This window comes from Penicillium nucicola (assembly GCF_028828085.1).
Source record: "Penicillium nucicola strain IBT 29836 chromosome Unknown utg000003l, whole genome shotgun sequence".
NCBI lineage: Eukaryota > Fungi > Ascomycota > Eurotiomycetes > Eurotiales > Aspergillaceae > Penicillium > Penicillium nucicola.
The window spans coordinates 71,466-89,374 of record NW_026643127.1 but is presented as its reverse complement, the minus strand read 5'-3'; the positions used below and the strand labels follow the sequence as shown (position 1 = coordinate 89,374).

The 17,909-nt window shown below is 48.8% G+C and overlaps 7 protein-coding genes across 7 annotated transcripts; 5 read left to right on the top strand and 2 right to left on the bottom strand.

Moving 5' to 3' along the window:
- Window positions 1-259: 259 nt before the first annotated feature.
- Window positions 260-2,564, top strand: N7511_003603 (alpha-L-arabinofuranosidase A; the record flags this gene model as incomplete). Its single annotated transcript, XM_057126028.1, has 8 exons — window positions 260-379; window positions 437-886; window positions 940-1,056; window positions 1,121-1,310; window positions 1,367-1,786; window positions 1,836-1,990; window positions 2,040-2,147; window positions 2,217-2,564. 8 exons carry the CDS (start codon window positions 260-262, stop codon window positions 2,562-2,564), a joined length of 1,908 nt encoding a protein of 635 aa, XP_056984918.1.
- Window positions 2,565-2,955: 391 nt separating this feature from the next.
- N7511_003602 (uncharacterized protein) lies at window positions 2,956-3,339 on the bottom strand (the record flags this gene model as incomplete). The annotated part of the gene is made up of 1 exon (XM_057126027.1): window positions 2,956-3,339. The coding sequence occupies one exon, from the start codon at window positions 3,337-3,339 to the stop codon at window positions 2,956-2,958; it is 384 nt and encodes a 127-aa protein (XP_056984917.1).
- Window positions 3,340-3,570: 231 nt separating this feature from the next.
- Window positions 3,571-5,470, bottom strand: N7511_003601 (MDR family MFS transporter; the record flags this gene model as incomplete). Its single annotated transcript, XM_057126026.1, has 6 exons — window positions 3,571-3,762; window positions 3,839-3,981; window positions 4,039-4,360; window positions 4,415-4,938; window positions 4,992-5,303; window positions 5,353-5,470. The coding sequence occupies 6 exons, from the start codon at window positions 5,468-5,470 to the stop codon at window positions 3,571-3,573; spliced, it is 1,611 nt and encodes a 536-aa protein (XP_056984916.1).
- A 347-nt stretch (window positions 5,471-5,817) lies between these two features.
- N7511_003600 (arylsulfotransferase family protein) lies at window positions 5,818-7,531 on the top strand (the record flags this gene model as incomplete). The annotated part of the gene is made up of 3 exons (XM_057126025.1): window positions 5,818-6,391; window positions 6,440-6,505; window positions 6,558-7,531. The coding sequence occupies 3 exons, from the start codon at window positions 5,818-5,820 to the stop codon at window positions 7,529-7,531; spliced, it is 1,614 nt and encodes a 537-aa protein (XP_056984915.1).
- Window positions 7,532-10,001: 2,470 nt separating this feature from the next.
- On the top strand, window positions 10,002-14,569 carry N7511_003599 (uncharacterized protein; the record flags this gene model as incomplete). Its single annotated transcript, XM_057126024.1, has 4 exons — window positions 10,002-10,486; window positions 10,575-13,584; window positions 13,630-13,868; window positions 14,149-14,569. 4 exons carry the CDS (start codon window positions 10,002-10,004, stop codon window positions 14,567-14,569), a joined length of 4,155 nt encoding a protein of 1,384 aa, XP_056984914.1.
- Window positions 14,570-15,276: 707 nt separating this feature from the next.
- On the top strand, window positions 15,277-16,572 carry N7511_003598 (putative C2H2 finger domain protein; the record flags this gene model as incomplete). Its single annotated transcript, XM_057126023.1, has 1 exon — window positions 15,277-16,572. One exon carries the CDS (start codon window positions 15,277-15,279, stop codon window positions 16,570-16,572), a length of 1,296 nt encoding a protein of 431 aa, XP_056984913.1.
- A 574-nt stretch (window positions 16,573-17,146) lies between these two features.
- Window positions 17,147-17,711, top strand: N7511_003597 (trafficking protein particle complex subunit 4; the record flags this gene model as incomplete). The annotated part of the gene is made up of 2 exons (XM_057126022.1): window positions 17,147-17,286; window positions 17,339-17,711. 2 exons carry the CDS (start codon window positions 17,147-17,149, stop codon window positions 17,709-17,711), a joined length of 513 nt encoding a protein of 170 aa, XP_056984912.1.
- Window positions 17,712-17,909: the final 198 nt, after the last annotated feature.

The window sequence follows — 17,909 nt, the reverse complement described above, 5'->3', positions numbered from 1 at the left end:
TCGGTACTTGTCCTGCCGTCGGCTAGTATTGACCCTGAGAATCAGTCGATCGTCATGCTCTGTTTCTCTCTTTACCCCTCGGAGCTTAGTTGGGGGAGATGAGACCGATGAGGAGAAACAAGTTTAGCCGGTAATAGCCTCTTGGCTGGGCCTTTCATTAACCTGTATATAAATCTTCCAGGATCGGCCGCTGCAGCATTCTTTTTCGTTTAGTATAGCATTGGTGAATTGAGAGAGTGACTTGACTATACACGGCATCATGCTGGGTCAATACTTTCTTCTGCCACTTTTGGCATCGTACGGTGCAGCCGTCACCATTTCAGTAGCCAAGTCTGGCGGCAATGCTACTAGTGGCCTTCAATATGGTGCTATGGAAGAGGTACACACGTCGAGCTCCAAACCAATGTGTTAAGATGGATTCTAATATCCTTTCTAGGAGATCAACCATTGCGGAGAAGGAGGTCTATATGCCGAATTGATCCGCAACCGAGCTTTCCAAGGAAGCGCCAAGTTCCCTTCCTCACTTGATGCCTGGACTGCTGTTGGCGGTTCTTCGCTGGCTCTGAAAAACTTAACCAACCCATTGTCAACGGCCTTGCCAACTTCGGTCAATGTCAAGGGGACTGGCACAGTAGGCCTGACCAATGCCGGATTCTGGGGAATTGATGTTCGCCCCCAGAAGTATTCGGGATCATTTTATGCCAAGGGCTCTTATAAGGGCTCTTTCACGGCTGCTCTGAAATCCTCCAGTGGTGAGGTTTTGGCAAGCACCAAGGTCACATCGAAGACTGTGGCAAATGACTGGGTGCAGCATTCCTTCACCTTGACTCCATCCAAGAAGGCTGCAAACTCAAACAACGCTTTCTCGCTAACGTTTGATGGCTCGGTAAGATCAAGGCTACAAAACGCGTGGAAAAGTGTCCAGCTAATACTATGCAGAAAGCATCAAGCGGCTCCCTTGACTTCAATCTGATCAGTTTGTTCCCACCCACATGGAACAACCGTCCCAATGGCATGCGAAAGGACTTGATGCAAGCCATGGCTGACTTGGAGCCCGTAAGCTGATAGACCTTATTCCCCACTTGAGATTTCAAGCACGAGATACTGATGTATATGAAAGAAATTCCTTCGTTTCCCAGGCGGCAACAACCTGGAGGGTGATACCATCGAAGGCCGTTGGAAGTGGAACGAGACGATCGGACCGCTGAAGGACAGACCTGGCCGTGCAACCACATGGCAATACGGCGAGACCAGTGGATTGGGCTTGGTTGAGTATATGGAATGGTGTGATGATCTCGGAATGGAGCCCAGTAAGTCCAACCATCTCCCATCGTGCGGATCCTCGTATCTGACGCGAATATCATAGTCCTCGCGGTTTGGGCTGGACTTGCCCTGAACGGTGATCTGGTCCCCGAGGCCGACCTCGACTTCTATGTGCAAGATGCACTCAACGAGATTGAGTTCCTGACAGGCTCTGTGGACACTGAGTATGGTGCTTTGCGCGCCAAAGTTGGACACCCCGAGCCTTGGAAGATTCGTTATGTGGAGGTTGGTAACGAGGATAACCTCAACAGTGGCTTGGGCTCGTACACGGCATACCGGTTCCCGGCTTTCTATAAGGCTATCAGCGAGAAGTACCCAGATATTCAGATTCTTGCTTCCACTGTCGACATGACTATTCCTGGAACTGCGGGTGGTGACTACCACTTGTATGATATCCCTGATAATTTCATCACCAAGTTCGGCATGTTTGATAATTACAGCCCCGAGCATCCTATTCTTCTTGGTCAGTTATTGAATACAACCATGAGGGGTTTACGCTGACATATTTCTAGGCGAAATCGCTGCCACCGAGACCAACAACGGAGTTGGCATTGACTGGAGTAACACCTACTTCTCTCTGTATCCATGGTGGATTGGCTCAGTTGCCGAAGCAGTCTTCATGCTGGGAGCTGAGCGCAACTCAGACAAAATCATTGGCACTACATATGTGAGTAGCTTAGGTCAAATTTCACAAGATCGATCTAACCTCATGATAGGCACCATTCTTGATGAACTTGGATAGCTACGAGTGGTCTCCGACCATCCTCTCATTCAACGCCAACCCCGACGAGACAGCCCGCTCAACCAGTTATCATGTGTATAGCGTATGATCCCCCTGTCAATGCTGCTGTCTGCAACGAACTTTCACGTACTAATCCCAACCTCGAATATAGTTGTTCAACCATAACCTCATGACAAACACTCTGCCAGCAACATCTCCCGACGCATTTGGCCCTCTATACTACGCCACGGGCGTGAATAGCAAGACAAACTCGCACATTTTCAAGGGAGCTGTTTATAACAGCACTGAAAACGTTCCCGTATCCTTGTCGTTCGAGGGTATCGGCCGTGGCACCAAAGCTGACTTGACTATCCTGACAGCGCCTGACGCCTTTTCCATGAATGAAGTGGGTGGTTCCAACATTGTCAACAGCAAGACTACGACCATCAAGGCTGGCAAGAAGGGCGAGTTTACTTTCAGCCTGCCTAACCTGAGTGTTGCAGTTCTGAGCACCAAGTAAAGTGCTTGATGTTGGTTACATGTATTTGGGTAGCCATTTTGAAATGCACATATGTTGATATCAATTAAGCAATCAATAGATCGCGTCATAATGTCTTCAGTCTAAGCATCCAAGTCGATGGACGACATTGTACTTGATCATTACCTATGTGGTACTGGTGCATCAAAATGTGCATCAGCTAAGGCATGAACATGAGGATCGGCTTTGACTTGGAATTGAGCGGCCATTTGGGCGCCCAAAACCCGAGGCTCAGAGACAGGCGCTGGATAACCGAGGACTCCAAGACCTGGGGGTCGTCGTTTTGCCCTTCGTCCTCGGTAGTATCCTGAGGCCCAACCTGGGCATCTGAGATAGGCTTTCGCTTCTGGGGCCTGGCAGCACGCTTCGCAGCCTACTTCTCGGCTTCCACATTCGAGAGAATTCTTCGAACAGTAGAATGCGAGATATTGGTGCCCTCAGCGGACGGCTGCTGGGCAATAACAACACAAGATTTCTCATTGACTGGCCCCGGGCCGGTGAATTTGACAAGAATATTATCTCTGAGCTCATCAGTCTGTTTAGTAGGTCGGCCAGAGCGAACTGCATCGATGAAATAAGAATCATGGAGCTCGAGCGGTCGGACATTCGGATTGAAGCCTCGGCTTATTGCGCGCGTATAGATTGAATTGACTGTGCGCGCCGATGTCCCAGTAATCACACAGATCTCACTTGGTGATTTTCCTGTGGCTTTGAGAGCTACAATGGCTGCGCGTTGGGAAATCTCGGATGTTGGCATGTTGGCTTGGTTGAAAAGGGGTGAAAGTGCAAAGCGGAAAATTGGCAACTTCGCGACTGATGCATCAACTCTTTCATTTCTCGATTTCTTCATTTCTCAACTTCTAACTGCGATACTAAAATCTGACATTTTACTTTTCGAATGTTCGACTCGTTTCCCTCTTCCATGTAAGTCTAACATCGGTGTCATCTCACCATGTACACCACGTCGCGGGTTCTTCGCGACAACGATTTACTTTGAACCCGCGCGTTCGAGTCCCTTTCCTCGAGTAAACAGCGCTGCGATGGTCGCTACAAGGGCAAATGCTGCCGACGCTGCGAATGACAATCGGATACCGCGGTAATAAACCAGTCGAGCGGCCATTTGCACATCTGGGGGAAGGTCATAGATGGCCGATATGGAGTGGCGAATCTCATCAATCACCTAAATAAGAGCGAATACACTGATCAGCAAGGCCTATTCAAGGGCGCATTAACACAGGTCGTGGAGGAGGTGTTACTTTCCATTTGTCTGGTATTCCACTCAAGGCCTCCCCGAGGCCTGAGTTCAATGTATTCTGCATAATTGTGGAGGTCGCTGCGACGCCCCAAACGGTGCCGAGAGAGCGAATGAGGTAGACGGTTGATGCCGACACGGCATGATCTATACAAGCATAGCTTAGCAGTGGTCGCTTCAACATAACCGCACCAATCAACTTACCGGAGTGATCGAAAGCTGCCAGGAATGTGAACAAGATTCCCGGGTATACAATACCCTGCCCCAAATTGGCAGGAATAACATATGCAAAGTACTTCCAACTTGCATCGTTGAATCGTAGGAGCATGACCAAAAAGTTACCGATAAACATCAAGGTTGCACCAGCGCGTACGAGGTATGCGAGCTTGCCCCAGCGAGACATAACAATCCCTGAAATGAGACCACCCAATGGGGTAGCGAGGCATGGAATCACAAGTCGGGCACCAGCTTTACTGGGCGAGTCCAGGAGAATCACTTGGAACATAAGTGGGAGCGTGAAGAGGTACTGTATCTTTGATCAGCTGCGAAGCTCAAACGGCGGAGGAGAGACGGTGCTCACAGCATATGCCGCCATTCCCACACAGACATTCGCAATCTGGGTAGAAATGGGAAGGGTTCCTTGGAGCATCTTCAAGGGAATCAAAGGCACAGCTGAGGTGGTGGCTTCGACAATAATGAATCCGACCAGCAATATCACACTAGCGACCAACGGGAGAATAACCCAGACATCGCTCCAGGGTAGAATGTTTCCACCGAGACTTAGTCCAACAAGTTGGGCCGAGAGAGCCAGGATAAGCAGACAGGCTCCCAGAAAGTCAATTTGATGCCAGATACCTTGTTTCTGTCGATCCGGGGAAGTATCAATGGGACGGGTTGGAAACTTCAGGACTATATAGCCCATGATCAAAGCGAACAAAGAGACAGGCACCTGCAAGAGGAAACACCAGCGCCATCCAATTGAGTCCACAATAGAACCACCGAAAGAAGCTCCACAGATGGCTCCAAAACCGTAAGAAACGTTCTGGATTGCTTGGTACATGCCGCGTTGGCGGAAGGGAATGAGATCGGAATTGATGATGGTTGCTTGATCAAACATTAGTCATTGGACCCTCTATTCAATGAAAAGTGGTGGTTACCCATAGTCATCAATCCTCCGCCTCCAATGCCGGTCAAGGCACGCATCATGTTTAGAAAAATCACATCCTGAGCTATAGCACACCCGAGACATCCGGCCATGAAGGTAATTGTCGCCGTGAAAAAGCACGATCGGCGACCCAGCAAATCGGAAAAGCGACCATATAACGGCTGGAATGCAGTGCTTGTGATCAGGTAAGAGGTGGTTAGCCACGAGGCAGTGTTTGCAGCGTTGAATTCGGAGCTGATCACAGCATAGGTCGAGGCAGTAATGGTGCCGTCAAAGCCCCCGAGAAAGACATTGGCCATAATGGCTAGTATTGTTAACCCCCTGCTTCATTAAGATGATTCGAATTTACATACCGACTTGAATCAACAAAAATCCTGGTGGCGGGGTCCAAGTCGGAGGGTCCGATCGCAGCAATGGCTGTTCTTCGTGGGGGTCATCCTGAGTATACGGGGATGGTTCGTTCTCTACCATTGTCAACCAGGTTGCAGTCAAGGTCCAGCCCACTTCAAAGTCCAAAATAATGACGAGAAAGAGGAAGAGGAAGAGGAAGATGAAGTTGAGAGAAGAAAAAAAGCAAGACGCGGGCAGAGGAAGTGGAAACGCCTGCCAAGCACGGCATCCGAGGTGATTCTGGCGTGAGTCGATTTAGTCATCTTTTCATCTTTTGTGCATTTTCTCTTCTTCTCTTCTGTTTTCCTCTTCATCTTCTTTTCATCCAACTCAAGTCAAGGACTCAGTGCAGAATACCCATCTAAGGTTAATGTACCCAATCAGAATCAACATGGCAGACATAGAAACTGATCGAGCTAGTACTCGTTATGAAGTTGATCGAGCTCATTGAATATGTGGCCTGCACGGCAGCGCTGATGCCAATCGTCGCTGCCGACTGGCAATTTAAATCGCGAACAGACCTGGCACCACCTCGTCTGAATATCACCATCCCGGCTGCAAAGGATGTCGAGAAAGGTTACCTCTTCGTAGCACCTTTCCCCGGTCAGTGGGCCGAGCCTCAGCTTCACGGTCCGCGCCAAGAAGCTCCCTATATCTTCCGAGATGATGGGGAACTGGTGTGGTCGGGCTATACCTACTTCTCCATCTGGGCAGCCAACTTCCAAAAAGCGAAATGGAAGGGCCAAGATGTGCTGTTCAGCTTTGAAGGTGACCATAACCCGGGTTATGGACACGGGCATGGCCATGCAACCATCTTGAATCAGCGTTACGAGACCATTCGTGAACTGCGCGCCGGCAATCACAAGCTGATGGATAAGCATGAATTTCATGTCATTAATGACAAGACTGCACTGCTCCAGGTTTACCAACCTGTTCCAACGGACTTGTCACGCTGGGGTGGTACTTCGGAGCAGCAGTGGATTGTAGATGCTATCTTTCAAGGTAGGTTATTAGCCGAGTCTGTAGATCATCCGTACTGATTTCCTGCAGAATTGGATATCGAGACTGGAGAATTACTTTTCGAGTGGTCCAGTCTTGAGCATGTCACCCCTGATGGTAAGCTCGGTAGCATCAAACGCTTGCCAAAATTTATACTAATGTATCACAGAGGCTGTACTTCCTCTGAACCCCGGACAAGCAGGCGCCGGCTTCAATTCCTCCGACGCCTGGGATTACTTTCACATCAACTCCGTGGACAAGGATGCGGAAGGAAACTATCTGATCTCCGCTCGCGATGCCTGTGCTGTACACAAGATTAATGGTACCACGGGTGAGATTATCTGGAGACTTGGTGGCTTGCGATCCGACTTTGAACTCGGTCCAAACGTGAAATTTTGCTTTCAGCATCACGCACGGTTCGTGGATCAGAGCGACGATGAAGAAATTATCTCTCTCTTCGACAACTCTGCCCACGGAACCGAAAATCACCGCGGGAAAGAAGTGCACACTCATCCTTTCTCGCAGGGTAAAGTCATTTCCATTAGCACGACCACTTGGACTGCGAAGATTGTACAGGCCTTCCAGCCTCCTGATGGACTTCTCGCCAAGTCTCAGGGGAGCACCCAGCTTCTTCCTAATGGCAACGCACTTGTAAACTGGGGCTCAGAGGGTGCCATGACTGAATTCCGGGGAGATGGCACACCCATCTTCCACGCATACATGGACTCGGGGCTTTTAGGGGAGGGAGTTCAAAACTACCGAGCTTTCCGATACAACTGGACTGGCCTTCCGACCGAAGAGCCGGCTATCATTGCCGAGAAGACTTCATCGGGAACTGCAGTTTATGTCTCTTGGAATGGTGACACCGAGACTGCGGTCTGGCGATTCTATGCAGTTACAGACCGGTATGATTCACGCTCATACCTGGGCGAGGCGAAGCGTGATGGGTTCGAGACCTCATTCCTGATCAAAGACCACTTTTATGAAAGTATAGCCGCCGAGGCTGTCTCTGCTCGTGACCGCGTCTTGATTACCACTCGAGTTGCTCATATTCAAGATGCTGTCCTTCCTCCCCATGATGGCGCGGTTGATCTGCATTCGGAGGATCGTGGTTCTTGGAGGCAGTTGGTTTTGCAGGCTTAGTTGAGGTACCGGATGGCAGACAGAGTGATTGAGGAAATAGGGGTCAGTAGTAACGTAACGCAGTGAAAAGTAAAGGAGTAGGTAGAATAAAGATTCTCCCTTCTCCAAAACTTACCTTGAGCTGCCACTTCAGTAATTGAAAGATATGAAATCCTGATCACCAGAAAAGGTATCATAGACCACTTTCTTGGAAGGGGTTGTCGACCATGAAGCGACTAACGACAGACCGAGGACCTCCTTTCAAGACAGGGTTCTTGAAGGTCTTTTAATACATCCATTCTATAACTTGCTTTCCAAGTATACCAAAACGTGATCCAATCACCCAGCAGCACTGTTCACCCGGCCGCTTAATTTACTGTATCTACGTATCTGCGATGTTTCTTTTGCTACACAAGTTTGAAGGCATCAGGTTAGTGTGGTAAATAAATGAAAATTTTATTCTTACAGAACAACCAATCCAACGCCAAACGCTTCTATATGAGATACCCACAGTACGATACTTAATCCAAGAAATTAGGGTCGAAAGAATTAATCCAATCTAGCAGACAAAAATATGCCATCTGCTTAACTTACTCATTCACCGGCTCAAAATCAAAACGGAGCTCCACTGCGCCTGAGGAGTCGATGAAAGGAATAATGCGAGAAATACGCATAGTACCCCTGGGAAATGCCGATAGAATAAGGCAAGCCACTGCTCGGCCCAGTTTCATACCAAGAATCTCCTGATATTGAGACGTACCGTGCTCAACTATGGCGTGTATTTCGCCTTCGACTTCCTGGACATCGAGTCCGCGAGCATCGTCAAACATTAACTCCTGTATAACCATGTGAGCTTCGTGGTTTATTATTGTAGTAATCAATACATGCCTTAGAGTGTGGATGTCATGATCCCTCACATACAGTGCCCTGGCGATTTCATTCCACCTTGGGCCAATGCCGTGTCTCCAGATTGAATCAGCAACGATTATTCCGTGTGCAGTCAGTTGATCATAGCAGCTCTGGCCATTAGTTCGGTTTCTCTTTACGGAAACGATCTTTGTACGGCGGTAGGAGTCATCAAAGGGAATATTCATATTATCGTGAAAGCTAGCATTTAGCTCGGCAGGGGGGCCCTCCCAGCTAGTTTGTTGGAGTTCAAACCGATTTGCTTCCAAAGGGGCTTGTAAAATGTCCCTTGTCCAGTCTAGTGTTGTTGGAGCGACTGGACAGGTTGGAACGTTGGGATCATCTAACCACGATTGATAAAGAGCACCACGCTCTCTGCGAGCTTTAATGTCCCCCGGCGTAGAACGTAGGTTCAATTCTTCAAAACATTCGAGGTCGTCTCGGATGTTGTTTGAGAGTGGTGCCTCTCGCCACGGGCGTTGGCTTTGTCTTGAATTTGAAGAACCCGACATTACAATATGTTGAAATAGTGTCCGAGAGGGACGAAGGTAGATTTGAACTCTGTGTGAAATGTACAATGCCTCAGACAGAAGCAGATATATGGGCATATTTGTAGCTTTTTTTTTCAAGACTAGCAGTCAACATGAGGGTATTATAGACCTTTCAGAATGCACAAAAGCCTTTCTTAGTGATGCAAGGACTAAGTGGTGTCGAAAAAGAAACAATGGCATCAGTGATTGTAAGGAGATGACAAAGGACTCGACTCGAAGCTGAAGCCTGTAAAGAAGACAAGGAAAGAGAAAACTGTATTGCCATTCGACCAGTATACGATGCGTGCAATTGGCCCCTATTGAGTCCAATTTGTAGAAGATTCCTCCCTATCTCTAATTATCTCTAATACTACTCATTGAATTGCTTTGGTATTCATATCTCAACACTCTGAGATCCTAACACGCTTCTTCCAAGAAGTATAGACATGTCGACAATGTCGGTGATAGGTTTAACGTTCATGTAGGGCAGGCTTCCCTACCTTAACGTTAATTCGAGAACCCTGCCAACATGGCTCCAAGCGAGGAACGTGCACTTGACATCTCACATCAGCTTCATAATAAAACTCCGGATGCCAGCTCATCCGAATATCCTCCGGGACAGATTGGGACGTTGCTGGGATGTGGCGGTCCGAATACGAGGCGAATACGCAACCAATGAACTGCAGGCGCGCTTAGGCTTTAAAGCCTGTATTGCTCTGCGGAACGCCTTTTCGCATGCTTTATTTCCAGACTCGTACAAATGTGAAGGGAATAGAAGGGTGCCTACCGATGCAGACATCCCGGAGATGTGAACAAGGCAAGAAGGCAAGAAGACAGTACGTGAATCAGCAAGCAAGCAGCAAGCAGAAAGTCGTCAACAGGCGATGAGATAAAGTTGACCTGCGCACCTTCCTAAATCTTGGGATCCCGTGACAGTCGGAGAGTACTCTCTCGGATGCTTGCCATCCCGGATTCCGTCCTCTTTTCTTTTTTTTTTCTTTGTGTGTGTCTCTCTCTTTCATCTCATCTCATCTCATCTGGAATCATCAGACAAGATGCAGGATCAAATCCACTCTCCCGATAGTGACGCCATGGAGACTACCGAATCCAAAGATCCGGACAAGGAAATCACTACACTGGCTCAATCAATCTCGCACGTCTCGCGCCAGAATAGTCTGGAGGTCGACAAGCCCGAGGGCATCAACACGTTCCTCGATCCAACTGGAGACCCTGAACTTGACCCCAACAGTGATACGTTCATCTCGCGCAAATGGGTCAGGAACATGTTGCAAATGGTATCCGATGATGCGGACCGGCACCCGCGTCGTACAGTAGGGGTCTCGTTTCGCAATCTCAATGTCTTTGGCTATGGCACCGCAGCCGACTACCAGATGAACGTTGCCAATACCTGGCTCAAAGCGGCGGAGTGGCTTCGAGGGGTCCTGGGAATGGACAAGAAAGTGCGAATCGACATACTGCGAGAGTTTGAAGGAATCGTGCATAGTGGAGAGATGTTGGTTGTTTTAGGTCGCCCGGGCAGGTATGTGCAAGCGGACGAGAAGAAGTCTACTGAATTTCATCCTCAACACTTCTTCTCGAAACAAGGCAAATCACTAAGTCACCTACAGCGGATGCTCCACCTTTCTCAAGACCCTCGCAGGAGAAACCCATGGGCTCTATCTGGACAAAGACAAAAACACGGAAGTGCATTATGACGGCATTTCGTGGGACGACATGCACGGCCGTTTCCGCGGGGAGGTGATCTACCAAGCTGAAACGGAAATACATTTCCCACAGCTGACGGTCGGTAATACACTGCTGTTTGCTGCCCAGGCTCGAGCCCCAAGCAACCGTCTTCCTGGGGTGACACGAGATCAGTATGCAATGCACATGCGTGATGTTGTAATGGCGATGCTTGGTCTTACTCATACCATGAATACTAGAGTAGGCAATGAATTCATCCGTGGGGTTTCTGGAGGTGAGAGAAAGCGGGTGAGCATTGCTGAAACTACACTGTGTGGCGCTCCCTTGCAGTGCTGGGACAATAGTACTCGAGGATTGGACAGCTCTACCGCACTCGAGTTTGTCAAAAATATTCGTCTTTCCACAGAATACAGCAACACAACTGCAATCGTCGCCATTTACCAAGCTAGTCAGTCAATCTACGATCTCTTTGACAAGGCAATCGTTCTTTATGAAGGCCGACAGATTTACTTCGGCAATGCTCACAATGCCCGGCGGTTCTTTATCGAGATGGGCTTCGACTGTCCAGACAGACAAACTACGGCAGACTTCCTCACCTCACTGACCAGCTCATCTGAGCGCCTCGTGAGGCCAGGGTTTGAAAGTGCTGTACCCCGGACCCCGGATGAGTTTTCAGCTCGCTGGAAAGCTAGCCCTGATCGGGCGCAGCTACGAGCTGAAATTGACGCAAGCCATAGAAATAGCCCGGATGGAGAAAAGTTCAAAGAGTTCAGTGTTTCTCGTGCGGCAGAGAAGTCGAAAGGTACCCGTGCAGCCTCACCGTACACTCTGTCATATCCAATGCAGATTCGTCTCTGCCTTTGGCGAGGTTTCTTACGCCTGCAGGGGGATCTCAGCATGACCCTTGCCACTGTCATTGGAAACACGGCAATGAGTCTGATAATCGCCAGTATCTTTTACAATTTAGATGCCGATACGGACAGCTTCTTTCGACGTGGCTCTTTGCTCTTCTTTGCAATTCTCATGAACGCCTTCTCAAGTGCCCTTGAGATTATGATCATGTGGCATCAACGGTCCATCGTGGAAAAGCATGACAAGTATGCTTTGTATCACCCTTCAGCAGAAGCCATCAGTTCTTACATCGTGGAACTGCCCTCAAAGGTCTTGCTTGCAATTGTGTTCAATCTTATTATCTACTTCATACCGCATCTTCGCCGAACTCCAGGCCATTTCTTCATTTTCTTCCTGTTTTCCTTCACCACAACACTGACCATGTCGAATCTCTTCCGTTTTATCGGAGCAATTTCAAGATCTATGGCACAAGCAATGCTTCCTGCATCTCTGTTTATGATGATTTTGATCATCTACACCGGATTTACAATTCCAGTCAGAGATATGCATCCTTGGTTCAGATGGTTAAATTATTTGAACCCAATTGCGTACGCTTTTGAATCTCTGATGATCAACGAGTTTAGTGGTCGACACTTTCCTTGTTCCCAGTATGTACCGGGTATCTTGCCCATGTACAAGGATGCACCGATGAGCTCTAAGATCTGTTCACAAAAAGGGGCAGTAGCAGGGCAGGATTTCATTGATGGAGATGCCTACATAAATACCACTTTTCGATACTTCAGGTCTCATCTGTGGCGCAATTACGGTATCCTCTGTGCATTCTTTGTGGCCTTCTTGGTGATGTACATCCTTGCCAGCGAGCTGGTTCGGGCCAAACCGTCCAAGGGTGAAATCCTCGTGTTTCCACGAGGAAGAATCCCAGTCTTTGCTAGAAACCAAAAGTCCGATCCGGAAAGATCCATTGGTTCGGAAAAGAGCGATGTTGCAGTTGCTGAAACTGAAGATCAAACCGCAGCCATCATCCGTCAGACATCCATTTTCCATTGGGAGAATGTCTGCTATGACATCAAAATCAAAGGAACACCACGTCGAATCTTGGACTGTGTGGATGGCTGGGTAAAGCCAGGCACTCTGACAGCTCTCATGGGTGTCACGGGCGCGGGAAAGACGTCTTTGCTCGATGTTTTGGCAGATCGTGTTACCATGGGTGTGATAACTGGAGATATGCTTGTGGACGGCCGTCCTCGAGATGATTCGTTTCAACGGAAGACAGGCTATGTACAACAACAGGATCTTCATTTGGAGACCAGTACAGTCCGCGAGGCTTTGACTTTTAGCGCTCTTCTTCGCCAACCTGCTAGTACCCCTCGTGCTGAAAAGATCGCCTATGTGGAAGAAGTCATTCACATGCTCGGTATGGAGGAATATGCAGAGGCTGTTGTGGGGGTTCTCGGTGAAGGATTAAACGTTGAACAACGAAAGCGATTGACCATTGGTGTGGAGCTTGCAGCTAAGCCAGCACTATTACTGTTCTTTGATGAGCCAACATCGGGTTTGGATAGTCAAACTGCATGGTCCATTTGCACGTTGATGCGGAACCTTGCCAACCATGGTCAGGCTGTTCTGTGCACCATCCATCAACCTTCGGCTATGCTTATGCAGCAGTTTGATCGGCTATTGTTCTTAGCAAAAGGAGGACGTACGGTCTATTTCGGAGAGCTCGGACAGCATATGAAGACATTGATCGAATATTTCGAAAGCAAGGGGTCAATCAAATGTCCCCCAAATGCAAACCCCGCCGAGTGGATGCTAGAGGTGATCGGAGCTGCTCCAGGCTCTCACGCGGATAGAGACTGGGCAGATCAATGGAACAGCAGCAGCGAGTGTGAGCAGGTTCGTCGGGACCTAGTTGCAATGAAAGCAGAGCTGCTGGAAAAGCCTGAGCCTCCTCAAGTCGCAGGATATGGACAGTTTGCCATGCCAATATGGTATCAATTCATAATTTGCATTCAACGGATGTTTCAACAGTATTGGAGGTCCCCAGGATATCTCTACTCCAAAGCTGCGACAGCCATCATCCCTGTAAGCATTTCAAGACTCGTATGACTTCTATGACTGACCATAAAGCCTCTGTTCATCGGATTCACCTTCTGGCATATGCCTACCAGTCTCCAAGGCTTGCAAAACCAGATGTTTGCCATTTTTATGCTTCTGATCATCTTCCCCAATCTGGTACAGCAAATGATGCCCAGCTTCGCTACCCAGCGCGCGTTGTATGAGGTTCGAGAACGGCCATCAAAAACTTATTCGTGGAAGGCATTCATGGTGGCTAGTATCTTCGTGGAATTGCCATGGAACATCTTAGTGTCAGTGCCGGCATTCTTTTGTTGGTATTATCCGATCGGACTGTATCACAACGCAGAACCGACCGATACAGTGACTGAGCGAAGCGCCGTAATGTTCCTTCTCATTTTAGTCTTTCTCATGTTCACATCGACCTTCAGTTCCATGGTAATTGCTGGTATCGAACAGCCCGAGACTGGGGGCAACGTTGCACAACTCTTGTTCTCGCTCTGCTTAATCTTCAACGGGCACGTGGCTTCCAATCCTTTCATTCTTGAAAGTAATAGCTGACTGGATTCCTAGTGTGCTTGCGAGCCCATCTGACTTGCCCCGCTTCTGGATATTCATGTATCGCCTCTCCCCGTTCACGTATCTCGTGTCTAGCGTACTCTCAACAGGAGTGGCTGGGACAACCGTGGAATGCTCGAGCATTGAGCTCCTCACAGTCTCGCCTCCAGCAGGTCAAAATTGCTCTAGCTATCTGGGCCCATATATCGATGCCCTCCATGGCCGCCTGCTGAACCCCGAAGCGTTAACTGATTGCGAGATTTGCTCCTTGTCAAGGACAGACCAGTTCCTGGAGAGTCTGAATATGCAGTACTCGGACCACTGGCGTAATATTGGGATTTTGTTTGCTTTTGTGGGGTTCAATATTGTTGCGGCAGTGTTCCTGTACTGGCTCATACGTGTGCCTAAGCAATGGTCGCGCAAGGTCAAGGCTTGAAAGTACAGTATGTTAAGTGGTAGTTTTGTGGCATTGCTATTTGTCTAGATTAGATCACTGATTCTTAGGACCTATTGAACCATTTCTCAATTCTTCAAATAAGTTTGTATGGTGCAGTACGGACAAGGTAGCCCCATTATGGCCGGGTATCTCTCTTGGTGTGGGCAACTTGAATACCGAGTCGAGTTGAAACAGGGTATGAACAGTTCAAAGGTAGGAAGCTCAGGGGGAAAACATCAAACCCCGAAAATCTTCAGCATTTGAGAGAAAAGCAGAGTCCAGAATACCGGGTTTTATTTATTACCCAGGGAGACATCCCGTGAACGCTTCACTCGCTTCATTAGAACCAGTCGGGTAGGCCTTGAAAAAAAAAAAGAGTCGACAAGAGGGAGGTAGCTCACAGCCAATGCAGCTGTGAGTTGTTGACGCGAAGTTTGGGGTCCAAATACGTGCATTGGTGGACTTAAGTGGGTTGGAAATAACTAGGATCGCGATCTTGGTCTATCACTGGCTGATAGTTAGGGCTTCGTGGCCTATCCAAACCTGCGTCGGCCTATCATCGCAGTTCCCTTGCGTTCTGGGGCTGTTCATGAGGCTCAATATACTTCTGACCCAATCCTCTGTGGGCACTTACTAGTGATCTCTTCTCCTCCTCTCCCCGTCTTCAAGTCGTCTCTTCATTTGAAGTCTTCTGAAGCTACTTTACTATGTGTTCCTACGCCCCGTTCCTATGCTTCTCGCATAAAGTTCCTTTGTCCGACGAGTTGCAGCCTTTTCAACGCTTTGGTTCCTCGCTTCCAGCCGATGCTCAATCTGTCACTCGTGTCTTGAGAACACAACCATCTCTTTCTCTCGATCGAGAAAAATCACAGGAAGTGTTCCATCTTCCTCAGCCGTGGTGGAAATCCGAGTTCCTATCGACACAGCCACCTTCCTATGGTCACTCCTCGTTATGTCACAGCGGCCTACAAATAATCCCTGGCCCCCAAAGCCCCCACAGTAGTGGCAGTGGCAGTTTACCATTCATGAATTATTATGATTCTTCGCCATATCAGCAAGATGATGCACTCGTATCGCCGTTTGATGAGCAAAGGAGCATTCACTCCATGCCAGACAGCTTAATCGACTTGGACCCGTCTCTCACTCTATCAACATCCCCCAAATTTGAAGTCTACCCTGACAAGATATCGCCTTTCAACTTCAATGAAATCTCCCAGCCAAGCTGCTACTATCATCGTAAAACACCAGAAGCTCTGTCACAGGCTCCGATCCCTGTATCCTCGTGCCCTAAACGAGGAGGGAGAATAAGATCCACATCTCGCGTCTGCAAATCAACAGAAAAGCGCACCCCGTCAACACAAGGCCGTCGTCACCCCCGAGCAGTAACATCATCACCCGAAAGTGAAGCCTCGCGCACCTTTATCTGCAGTTTCGTTGCCTACGGATGCAAAAGCACTTTTACTTCAAAGAATGAATGGAAGCGTCATTTCACCACAAAGCACCTTCTATTAGGGTTCTACCGATGCGATGTAGGCAGATGTAATAACCAGACACAACAGATGTCAACCCAATCTCTGGAACATACATCTACCACTCCCCAGTCCTGCCAGCCAAATGACTTCAATCGCAAAGATCTTTTTACTCAACACCAGCGTCGTATGCATGCTCCCTGGCGGCAGACTGACCGGCGAAGAGCACCTACCGATGCCGAGCATGGTGCTTTTGAGTCTGGCCTTGAGCAAGTTCAAAACAGATGCTGGCATCGTGTGCGGCAACCACCCCCTCACAGTCGTTGTGGGTTTTGTGGAGAGTGTTTCTCAGGCATTAATAGCTGGGATGCCCGGATGGAACATGTTGGGCGCCATTTTGAGAGACAGGATCCGGCTTTCTCTGAAGAGGAGGCAGAAGATATGGCGCTTCGTGAGTGGGGATTGACAGAGGGCATCTTGACCCTTGTGGATGAGCAGGTTTGTTTGGCTTCGTTGGTGGAGACTGAGAGGTGAGTTTCTTGTGATTTTCTTTGGGGTTTACAGTACAAGGGATATTACGGGATACAACGTTCTTAGAGGTGTGATTCATCGTGAAAGATCGAAAAACATTCCTGGCACTTGGTAGTTTGACAGATGTGAGCATTCAAGGGCATGCACGTGTCAGGTGACGACCTGAAGCTCGCTGATCAGAAAAGCGCAGGATTCAGGCATTTGCTTGTGGGAGGATTTGTATGCGATTTTCCCTAATGTTGGCCTATTGAAATCTCACCTTGACTCTGTAGCCTCTACTTCGTAGCCTTGACCCTGTAGCCCCAAACAGACCTAAGCTGCATCTCCAAGGCGGTCACCCCACACCCGGAACTCGACTCCCATTCGAACTACACTTGCACACTTCACTTCTGCTGTTCTGCCCTTCTGCTCTTCTCTTCAGCTCTTGGGCTCTTCAATTGTATTCGCCTCAATTCCCCCTGGTAGGCATGCCGCATATGCAGTAGCGTTCTTGGCCCCCTTGCATTCCATACGCTCCAGACCTATTCACCATGTACGCTCCCTCTCCAAATCAGCACACCAGCTGGCCGCAACTGACATGCCTTCGAACACCAGGACGGTGTTCTCCCTAATCATAATCAACAAAGCTGGTGGTCTCATCTATCAGCGCGAATTCCAACCGGGCTTGCGCAAGCTCTCGACAAATGACTACCTCGTCTTAGCAGGCACCTTTCACGGGTATGGCCATCTTCTGTTGAGCCGAAGCAGCGTCTGATGTTGATCTTGACAGTGTCCATGCCATTACTCGTTCTATCACACCCAAGATTCCCATCGCACATCCGGCGCCCTCCCCCGCCACCTCCCCAAGCGTCACCACTCCTGCGACGTCGGGGTACTCCTATCCCAACCCAGGCGTGCCAGTAACGGGCCTGGATTACCTCGAGACCGACAAGTTCCGATTGACATGTTTCCAGACGTTGACGGGGACGAAATTCTTGTTGTTTACGGATCCGTTGACTGGCAATGTGGAGAATATCGTGCAGAAGATCTACGAGCTCTATGCGGACTACGTGATGAAGAATCCCTTCTATCAGCTCGAGATGCCCGTCCGATGTGAGGCATTCGATCGGCATCTAGGCGCCTGGTTGCGAGGAAGGGCATAGTTCCCCCTGGGGCGGGGGAGAATCATGACTTTATGAATTAGATACGGCTTATTCGTGTACTGGTTGGTGGCTGGAGATCACTCCGTCTTGTAGACCAAAATCACATATTTCTCTCGCACTATAGAACGTACCCAGCAGGGCGGCTCAAGAATATAGGACAAGCAAAAGGAAACGCCGGGTATGCATCACAATCATATT